Source organism: Geospiza fortis, unplaced genomic scaffold (genome assembly GCF_000277835.1).
Source record: "Geospiza fortis unplaced genomic scaffold, GeoFor_1.0 scaffold78, whole genome shotgun sequence".
Lineage (NCBI taxonomy): Eukaryota > Metazoa > Chordata > Aves > Passeriformes > Thraupidae > Geospiza > Geospiza fortis.
This window is the reverse complement of record NW_005054339.1, coordinates 5,618,327-5,629,186: the sequence shown is the minus strand read 5'-3', so window position 1 is coordinate 5,629,186 and position 10,860 is coordinate 5,618,327. Positions and strand designations below refer to the sequence as shown.

Here is a 10,860-nt window from a genome sequence, read left to right as displayed (position 1 = left end):
AAACAGGTGTGCTTTTGTACGTGCACTCCCAAGGTGTACAGGGACCTGGCAGCCCCAGAGCTAACCACAGACCTGCAGGATTTGCTCTGAGTTAAGCCCAGTGATTTTCTTTTGCTGGATGAAAAATAAATAAAATGTGGTTGGTCCTTGCAGAGCAGAGGGGAGGTGTCAGCATGGGGAGGGGAAAAAGGGTCCATGGTATGGAAATAGTACTGGGCTATCCCCACCCACAGAGGATGGATGAGGGGCTGGCTAGGGCCACAAGCTATGGGTGGGAGTTACCAGGCACTTAATATAAAATCTGATTTTTTTTCTAGCGCTTGAGTTTGAGCATTCACTGGAGGATGGGTTGGACGTCCTGGGCTGGTCTTCAGGTCTAGATTTTCCCTTGGAAGACTCTAAACAAGAAGCCAAAGAGGGAGAAGCTGTTCTCTGGCTGCCTGGGACCACAGGAGAAGCTGTGGGTATCACCCTGGTGAGCAGGGGAGGTGTGGGAAGGTGGTGGGAGCAGTGAGATGTCTGTGCAAGGCAGGTGGCTGTGCTGTGCTGGGATCTGAAATCATGGCTGCTCGCTTTCACCAGCAAATCTTGCATTTGTGTGGTTTCCTTTTCCTTCTGCTCTGTACACTTTTTTTTCTTCTCTCTTCGTTTCTTTTGCTTCAGGGGCAAATTTCAGCCCTTCCAACCTTTTGGCTCCAAACTCTGTACAGGAATACAACTAAACACAAACTCACACAAGGGCTCAGCTTTAATTACATGTGAGATGTTAATCTGCTGGAGGGTCTCAAGTGCTCCTATATTTGAGCCTTTCCTTCTGCTGTTCTGCAATCCCCCTGGCAGATGCCTCCCAACTCCTAACAACCTCCCCAGGCTATTTTCTCTGAGAAAGATCACAAGTGAACTTCTTAGCTCAGAAAAGCTTCTGTGAAGAGCAGCAGAGACAGTCCTTCAGCAGCTCCCACCTTTCTCTTGAAGGCCTTGCTGTTTTTGAAGGCAGCAGGAAAATGGAGATGGTCCTCTCCACCAGCTTGGGATTCCCCCTGCCCACAGGTCTCAGGTTAAATGGCACGAGTGTGGCTGAAAGGAAGAGAAGTCCTCGTGCCTGGATTCCCTGGTGGCAGTGCCTACATCTCTGGCCAGTGTTGGCTGTGGTGCTTTGGGAACCTGCTGGCTCCAGTTCCTCACACTTGATGACCTGCCAAGCCTGGAAGAAACAAAGGATATCCTTGCAAAGCAGCAGCTGGAGTTCAGGGAGATCCCAAAGCCAGCCAAAAATGGTGCCAGCAAGGCCAGCCCTGGCCAGGGACCTGCTGGAGTGGCCCAGGTGGCAGAAGCCAGCATGGTGACAGTGGCTGGAGGAATAAAGCAAGACCCCACCCGAGCCACATGGATGAGAGACTGAGCTCCCTGATAGCTCCCTTTGGGCTGCCCTGCAGTGGCTCCTTCCTGTCCTCAGTGGGCACCTTGGGTCACACATTTGGCAAGGAGCATTACCTGGGCACATCATAGAGTCTGAGCAGGGAGATCATTTAAAAACCTTCTTGGATGTATTTACAGTTTGTAAACCCCAACCATGGGAGAGAGATTTTGAAGCCAGATCCCCTAGAGCCCTCAGAGCTGATGAGGAGACAGCAAACAGATGATAACCTTCCTGACCCAATAACCCTCATCCCTTGCCCCACCCTATGGACTGAAAGCTGCTCCCTTTAAATTTGGCAGGGACAAACAGCTAGAGCCCTAATTAGTCCATTTGCTGCATCAGGTGCTGCTGTTCTGCCTCTCCCCTGGCTCCTGCAGATCCTAAGCTCCCGGTAGGTGCTGTGGTTTTTCTTTTTTCTCATTTATTCACATTAGTAAATGTGCAGGAATCTAGAAATGGCTCGTTTCTAGGTCACTCTGGTGCTGTGTGTTTGTTAAAAGGTTCCCTGGCGTATGTGCTGCTGCAGGAGCAGCACTGGGGCAGAAAGGGCTCAAGGGAACAGTGTGGGAGGCACATCCCCCCACGGAGAGCAGCAGAAAGGAGCAGTGTGGAGAGCAGTGAGGCATCACTGCTGCACTGGCTGTTTTATTCTCAGCCTCAGGAACTGGGACAGCTCTCTTTGGGGACCTTTCCAGCTCTCCTTTCTAGCTGGGGCTGCCTGCATTCATCCTATTTTAGCTGCTGTCTTTGCAGATGCGGTTTCCATTAACAAGCAGTATCTGAAGCTGCCCAGTAGCTTTGTGGGCTGAGGTGTATGCTGATTGACCAGATCCCCTTGGGATACAAAGGCACAGGCACTGTCAACCCCAGAGGGCTTTCTAATAGGCACCACAAGCTCCAGTGTGCCCTGAGGAGTCTGAGCTGTGGCTCCAGCCAGGCAGAAGTGGTCTCTTCTGAAGGGTGGTACTGCTTTTCCTCTGCTGGGGGAATGGAAAGATAAGGGTATATTTGGGATCACCATTTTGATCCCTCTCCTCATCCTCTGGACCTACCTGCTTTGGCTGGCTGCAGCAGGCAGCCCTTGTCTGGCTTTGGATGCCCCTGGTACTCTGAGTATGGTGTGTGCTCTGGCTCAATGGATCAATGACAATTTATTTGATTTTAGCTATTTGCAGTTGGTCAGGCAGGACTCACTGTCTCAGGGTGCCCACAGCACCTGCACAGGGAGCAGATAGGCAGGGATTTAGGCTTGCTCACTCTGCTGCCAGGTGAGGTTTGTGGGCATGGGACAGAGCTGGCACCTGGTGACAATGTGGTGGGTGCCTGGGCTCAGGCCTGCTGCAAAACACTCCTGATTTTGGAAGCTGTGCGGTCTGGGGCAGAGGTCTGCATCCTCTGTGTAAGGAGAAAAGTATCCCAGGAGAGGAGACAACTTTTATCTCAGATAAAAGGGGCCAGTATGGAGCAGAGACAAGTGTCTGTGACAGACCTGGGCTGTGTAGGTCCAGCACAGAGGGACAGTAGTGCAGGTAGCCTGGCAAAGGGCTGGAAAAGTGTCCTGCTGCTTGTGCAGATCCAAGCACAGGGCTTGCAGGCAGCACTGAGCCATGGGGGCTGTATTTGCTCAAGCCAGTGTGCCACACGGGGTGCCAGTGCAGGTACTGTGGCAAACCTCCACTCCCCAACACAACCACGTTTGGCACTAATCTCCTCACCAGCCACTGCTCTGTGGGGCAGCCACGTGCTTTGCCTGGTCTGCAGGCAACCTCCAGACTCTCTGCAGAGTCTGCTTCCCACAGGTGCCCAGTGGAGAAGGCTACACAACACTTACCAACCCCTGCCCTGCACACACACCCACCCAGGGGCAGCTGCCACCACCTGCAGCTCAGGACAGAGGGACACACAGCCCCTTCTGCCCTTCTGGTTTCTTCTGTATGAGGATCACTAACCATGCCAGGCAAAGGCAGTAGGGGAGAACCATATTGCTGTCCCTGCAGCCACGTGGGGTATTCAACAGTGAACTGAGGCAAAGATGCACAGGAAAAAATCTTAGGAGACTGGTATTAGAAAGGGATTGCATACACCTCCCAAGGTGTCTGTAAGGACCTACATGGGCAGCACAAGTGATGCAGGGACTTTCGTCACATGCAGCACACAGTAAGAGGATGGCAGGACAGGATCTGTTGTTTTCTCCCTGTAAGGGTGTAGGTGCATGCACATCCCTGGGGAACAAGGGCTTGGCTTCTCCCCTGTCTGGGTCAGGGCTGTGTGAGGTGGCAGAGCTCTGACTTCAGGGCACACAGGAGGCAGGTAGTGGTCAGGGCTGAACTCGGTTCCACAGGGAACTGCACTCCTGGCCCTGGGCAGGATGGGGTCACCCAGCCCCTCCACCTCCTCCAACCCCAGTACAACACATAGACACAAGGCAGTGACTGTTTTATTTCAAAGTAGAACAAAGGTATCTTTTATTATTCTTTCCAGAGCTGAGACATTCAGCTTTGCCATAAGCATGTCAATGCTCAGACTGGCTCCTTGTGTGCGTTTACTCAGAGCACATCTATACAGGGCAAACCAAAAGCAGGAGATGTTTCATAACTTGGCTGAGTCTCACCTCTGGTAAAGAAATCCTGTTACCCAGCCAAACATGATGGCTTGGCTCCTTGCACAGCACGTGCTGCCGAGCAGACAGGCTCTATAGAAAAATCTAAAAACAAAATGCACTTTCAGACATTCCACATCAACTTTCCCCCTAATTTTGGGAGTGAGTTTTGGCTCCAAGTGTATCACTCTCACCTCCCTTCACACCTCTGCAGTTGCTGAAGCACAGTTAGAGTGCATCGAGGATGTTGTCGATTTTGGAGACCAGGTCCTGGCGCTTGTTGGAGTGCATCTTCTCGTTCTCAATGTACGTGTCCTTCTTCAGCTTGCCTGCCACCAGCCGCTCCGCCTCCACCGACGACTTCAGCACCAGCTCCTTCACCTGGCCATCCAGCTTCTGAATCTCACTTACCTGGCAGGGTGACAAACCCAGGGAGCATTAGAGGAGCAAAACAGAACAAAACAATCCCTACACTGAAGCTGGAATAGAAGAGATGGCAGATGATAGCACTGACTTCATCTTTTGCTAAGTAGAAACATCTCTGATCCCTAAATGTTGCTTCCTGAGCCATCACATTACGAGGAATATTCCATGAATGGGTAACTAAGGAGTGCAGATAAAAGGGCCTCCAAGGACCCAGGAGCTATAGTGGCAAGACACTGTGAAAGAGTATTTAATGATGGATTTTAAAGGCTTCAACCTAAATCACAGCTCTGACAGCTGGAAGCTGTGTCCCTACAGTTAATGTTCATGGTGTGTGATGGGAGGTCTGCAATGACAGAGCTACTCTTTGAGTTAAGTAAGAGATTAACCAAGGTGGCTATTAGCTAACAGATCTTAGAGACTGGAGTGTCCCTCACTTGGGGTTAAGTGGCTGTTTCAGGTAAGTATAAAAATACATTGAAGGGAAGGACAGTGGGTGTGTGCTTATTGTGCCATGGCTTTCAACACAGCAGAGCAAAACACCCCCAAAGGAGCATCATGTTACCAAAATTCTGTCAGCACCAAATGTAAATGTGCAAGAAAATAAGAGATGAGGGCGAAGATTTTGGGTTGACTGGTGTGAGTAGTAGAGTCAGAACTGTTAATTTGTTGATAGTTTCCATTTTTTGCTTAAGTGTCACTGCCATGAGCTTGATGAGAAGTATCAGGATTGTGTTACAAAAGCATTAACCTGTACAAATGCAGCTGGTTCAAGGACTGCTTAAGAAACTGCACAAGCAGCTGTTTACCAGCAACACTTACATGGCTGCATACATGAGATTACTGCAAAAATAACACTTTTCACACACTCTTGCAGAGATCAAGCCATTTTCAGATGGAAAAACCCAACCTAGACTGGCTGCAGAAATCTCCAATTAAAACACATGCAGAATACTTGACAGAGCCAAGAACAGGAGAGCTTATAAAATAAATTTGAATTCCTTACTTTATCACACAAGTCGGAGCCTTCTGTCTTCAGTTTAGACTGCAGAGAGGCTATTTCATTTGTCAGGGCCTTGTGCTCCATCTCCAAAGACTTTTTGCCACTGTTGAGGGTGGAGATGTCCCGTGACTGCTTGTATTTATTCACTGCTTCATCAAAGTGACGGTACAGCCCCAGCCTCTTGTTCACCAGAGTGAGCACCTGCTCTGTGATGCAGGCAACCTTCATCCTGGCTTCAGCAGCTGGATCCTGCAAGAGGGCAGGAGGGAAGATTAAAGCAGTCATATCTCTGACCTGCATCAAGCCATGCCTGCAATCTGCCACAGGACTGTTATAAAAACTGTTCCCTCTACAATTGAGTCAACTGACAGTAATTAAGTGAATGGTGCAAGTGCTGATTAGGGGAAGCACCTTTCAGCACTCATTCCATCCCAACAAATAGTTTAACAGTGAAAGCACTGCAGAGGGAGAGCTGCAGACATCCCTTCTTCTAAGGGGGATTCCTTTTTACACAGCAAGCAAAACTCTAGTTAGCTTTATGACACCCACCAGATCGGCCCTACAGGAGTAAGGCTCAGGTTGAACAAAAACAGGACTTCAAACAACCAGTAAAACATAAGAATGGCAGGAACATTCAGTGAGAATTACTGGTATGAAAAATCATCATTCAACAGCTGAGAAATCTGCTTATATTCCCACAGGGCTCTTCATCATACAGACCTTGGTGATGGAGAAATCCAGCCTGACATAGACAATCACAGTGAAGAACAAGATGTAAAAGGCTCCAACTACCAAGAGAGGCTCTTGCAGCATCAGGATTTTGTTGAAGGTATAATGAACCTACAAGAGAAGTTCCAAACACTGAGCAGTGCCCCATGTTACTGCAGGGTTTACTCCTCTCCTCAGGCAGCAGCAGAACCACCCAAGCAGTCCAGTCAGTGTTTATTTCTTGGGTGTTTTGACCGAGCTGCTGAATTCAGAGGAGGCACAACTGCTCAGAGGCCACACTCACCACGATGTCCTGGATGTGCTGCTCCACCAGGTTGCTCTTGTGTGCCACAATAACAGGACGTCCAAAAGTGTCCAGATATGTGTAGTGAAGCTCATCTGAGGCACGATTGATTTCATAGGGGCTGTCCACATGGATATTCCTGTGGGTAAAAGCAGACAGTCCCATATGACTCTATGGTGTTTGAGATGATGTAACCCAAGACTCGTCTGGGCAGTTGTAGCCTCTTGCACAAGGTAGATTATGCAGTTTAAACAATGCTCTAGAAGGAAGCAAAGCTGTTTTCCAAGATCTCCTCCATATGCACAGTCATGGTTTTGATTCACTGTCCCCAGGCCATTAGAGCAGACTGGAGAAGTGCCACCAACACAGCACTGTCTGCAGTAATAAGCCAGGAGGAATCACACTTACTTGGCTCCTTCTGGCAGGACAATCTTGACAGTCAGAGAGTCTGTAACTTGCTCATCAAACACGTGGTCAACAAACCTCATCTTAAGGGCATACTGATCACCTAAAAGTGCAGAGCAGAGAGTGGTTACAGATCCTCATAGAACAAGGGACAGCCTTGAAACTCAGATCCCACTCAGAGCAGGAGCATAATTTGCATGGATAATTGTGCAGCAGGGGGCACTAACTCACTCAGATATGCTTTAACCAGATGTCTACAAAAACCTGAAGGAAGCACAAAAAAGGTAGATTTGCATATTCTAGAAAAATACCTGGCAACTGTTGTTGCTAAGGTCCTGTATACCACAGCTTTCAATTCTTTTCTGTACAACAACTACCTTCAAACACACGGGAGGATGTTTTTTATTTCCTTCCCCCTCAGCCACCCACCAAGATTGTAGAGATATTCGTAGCTTGGCAGGTTATAGCCAATGATGTAATGGGTTTTCCAGCCCCCAAAAAGCGGGAATCGGGGACGGATCTCCATCTCCACAGAGTCATCCAGGACAAGAAGGTGGCTGGTGGAGATGTTCCCAATTTCATCTCTGTAATAGACGTCCTGAGCAGCAGCTGGGAGAATGGTCTGTATGGAGAGAAGCAGCAGTGAGTGCATCAGAGGGGAGTTACTTTCAGTGTAACTGGCAAAACCAATAAAGGCTGGTAAGGATTGAGAAACTGTGCTCCCACATGAGACATGACAAAATGGCCATTCAGTTGCACTGAGTGGTAAAATTGTGCTATTATAAGCAATCCCACAAGTGGCTGCCAGCACTAAAATCGCTTGGCGTCCAAATGAATGTGCTTTCTCCAGCTGAGTTTCAAACTCCCCAGACAGCAAGGGATCATCATGCCCACCAGGACAACAATTCCCTTTTCACTCCAACTTGCTGCCCTAGCTGACTTGGCTTGCTAGCTTTACACTCAGCAAAATGAGATTTCAGTTTGGCTGCACCACCCTAGAGAATTACAACAATCAATCCTGAAGGCACCAAGCAGCGAGAAAGCTTTTGGTTCAGATGAGAACACATAACACTTTTTACATCTGGCTAGCAGAGCCACAGCTTTAATTCTTGTTGTGTGCTTTGTGAGCAAGGAATGAACGGGTGAGTTTCCAATTAATCCCGTTCAACATGAGGAAGATATGACAGAGAGGCAACTCTGAAAGTAAAGGGGTAGGGACAGAATGAATGGTCCTTGCACGGTGGAAAACCAAAACAGAGATCTCAATATTAGGAGTAAGGGATATAGAGGGTCCCTGAGATAGATTGGAGGGGTGGGAGTGTGGAAAAACACTGCATGCCCTGTTATGTGCAGTCTATTGGACCAGCAAATGCAATAAAGTGTATAACCTCCTAATGCTGCTTCCAAAAGCTATTCCTATGCAGCACAAGCTTTTTCTGAAAACAGACCAGAGTTTTAATATTCCCTTATTACTGAGGTATGGTTACCAAACAAAAGGCAAAGGACAACTTCATTTGTTTTTTCCTCTGGGGATCTAAGAAAAGGGGAAGTCACAGTTATAAAAATACACGTGCAAAATATCAACCTTAAAAGACTTGACAGAAGAGATCCCACTGTCTGGCTGTCTCTGGTAGTCATATCTGGAGAAAGGCCCTTTCAGCACTGCTCCTGTGTGCTTTAAATCAACTGTCTCTTCAACAGCAATGTTCCCCCAGTGAGACACCTCAATGACTCGTGTCATGCTGGTGATGGTCAGGAAGGGACTGTTATTTTCATAGTGCACCTTCAGAGTGTCCTAATGAGGGGAAAAAGATGAACTGTCAGATTTAAAGTAGCAAGCTTCCCTCACAATGATCCACTCCATGTGGCACAGAGAACCCTCCTTGGCAGATGCACATGTTCCTGGCACACAGTTTAACTCATGCCTGACCTGCGATTTCTACGTGAAAGCTTCCCACTCTCCAGCCTCTGAGACACATCTTCCACGTCTGTAAAGTGCTCTCTGCAGAGCCACAACCCCCTTGCACAGAAATTTACCTGGCTGTATGGAGGGATGTCCTTGAACGGGCCATATTCAATCGTGTCCTCAGTGCGGGAAGGGTTGCCCAGCTTGGTGTAACTCTCCACGTTCCTGGAGGCCAGCTTGACACGAGTTGTTTGGGTCTTGGTGACATATGGTGAGTAAAAATAGTGATTTCCTTCAAAGACCACAAACTGCTTCTCACTTTGGGTGATGTGGGTGGGATAGGGCTGCAAGACGTGTGTGAAAACCATTTCAACAGAGACACGGACCTTGGCTCCTGGGGCCAAAGGAGAGGGCAGCTTCACCGAGAAGAGCTTCCCACTGGAAGGGAGAAGAACAGGAGTGTCATGTGGGATCTCCCTGGAGAGAACATTCAGCTCCACCCACTGCAACATCCCCTGGGGACAGCTGACCACATAACACGTGTGTAATGTGTGATTTGGGCAGGTATTTCAATTGCTCCTCCAAGACATAGAGATGTCTTGTCCCAGCAGGTGTGATTACTGTGCTGGGGAAGCAGTACAGGCTCAACCGTGTCCAGGCACAGTTACAGTCTTTGCTTCACAAAAAAACACCTAGTTGCCTTTTGGGAAGAGGAATGGTGACATACTCCTCCCTAATCCTGCATTTATAAAGCTTCAGCAAGAGTTTTTTTCCATTCTTCTCCAGATGACAGGAATGATCTGCATCAAAGGAAGCATAGGCACAAGTCCAGAAGACAAATCACAAACATCTTAAGCACTTGTTCCCACAAAGTCTGTTCATTCTCAGATTTTTGCCCACATGATCTGAAATTAAGGAATGGCCAGAACGGGAGCAAGGTTTTGGACTGAGGTTCTACAGAATGGATTGAGACTCCACCAAATCTGTAAGGATTTGGACTGGACAGACCGAGGTGATGCCAGAAGCAAACATACTTCACGTCATACCTGGTGGCCCAAGGGCAGGATCAAATGAGACATCCAGCCATGTCAGAAGCTAAGGTCTCCCCTGGCATCTTAACTCCACGGGCACTGTATTCTTCAAACCCAGCAGCACTGTGCTGTCATTTTACAGGCACTGCTCACCTCTCATGGCTCAGAGAACACCTGCCTGCAGCACCTACATAATATTCTGAGCTTGGCTGTACAGAGCCTGATGGAAACAGCAGCATCCTCTCTCCTGGCAGCAGGAAGAGCCTGCACTGGGCCATGGTACCCAGCACTCTGTGGTGCTCTACACACTGCCACAGGGCACTAAACTCTCTGTAGTCACCACTGCCAACCACCTGAGAGCTCAGAATGGAGGAATGGGTAAGAGCATGACCAAACGCTTCTCTCACCTGGTGTCCCAGGGGGCCAGGGCATTACTCAAGGCACTGAGTACAAGAGACTGAGCACAGCTGAGGAAGAAAACACTTCTGATCTCTAGGTGCATGGAACTGGGGGATTATCTCTGCTTCACTGTGAGGACAGCTATGAACCCCCCATGCACACCTCCTGGTATTCGCCTTCGAGGGTAATACTCACCTTTTGCCCTTAACTTTGGTCTCTTTCACTTCCAAGGCATTCTCTTCCTCTTCCTCGCCTTTCACCTGCTCCCAAGCAACATACAGGATCAGTGTGCTGTGTGTTCCCATGTTCCCTCAGCCTGGTTCCCAAGCTGGCACAGTCACCGTAAGTTGCACAGATGAGAATATTGATCAAATGCTTTTGTGATTTCCCTTGTGACTGAGGAGTGAGCAGACCACGGGGAATATGGCTTCACCCATCAAGGTATACACTACAGAACTCTGCACACAGATATATCACAAAGCACTGCATGTACCTCTCTCTGCAGTATGTAGAGTTATCTAAAGTGACAGTATCTCTGGGGCTAGGACAGAAGTATTGCTCTCCTGCTCCTCCGACCCTCCTGCGGGTAAGGGCCGTGTCCCCCGTCCCCAGGGGCTGCCAGCCCTGCTCCGTCCGTGCTGGCGGCGACCCCAGCCCAGCCT

The 10,860-nt window shown here is 48.8% G+C and overlaps 1 protein-coding gene across 2 annotated transcripts; it reads right to left on the bottom strand.

Annotated features, from left to right (window-relative positions):
- Positions 1 to 3,839: 3,839 nt before the first annotated feature.
- On the bottom strand, positions 3,840 to 10,531 carry RPN1 (ribophorin I). Of its 2 annotated transcripts, XM_031058176.1 has the most exons (10): positions 10,394 to 10,531; positions 8,900 to 9,206; positions 8,448 to 8,657; positions 7,292 to 7,484; positions 6,866 to 6,965; positions 6,458 to 6,596; positions 6,166 to 6,285; positions 5,449 to 5,694; positions 4,214 to 4,430; positions 3,840 to 4,124 (listed from the first exon to the last, which is right to left on the bottom strand). In XM_031058176.1, exons 1-9 carry the CDS (start codon positions 10,501 to 10,503, stop codon positions 4,248 to 4,250), a joined length of 1,608 nt encoding a protein of 535 aa, XP_030914036.1. In that variant the 5' UTR covers positions 10,504 to 10,531; the 3' UTR covers positions 3,840 to 4,124; positions 4,214 to 4,247. The 2 variants fall into 2 exon arrangements, with proteins under 2 accessions (XP_030914036.1, XP_005422612.1); XM_005422555.2 differs by having other exon boundaries at positions 3,840 to 4,430.
- Positions 10,532 to 10,860: the final 329 nt, after the last annotated feature.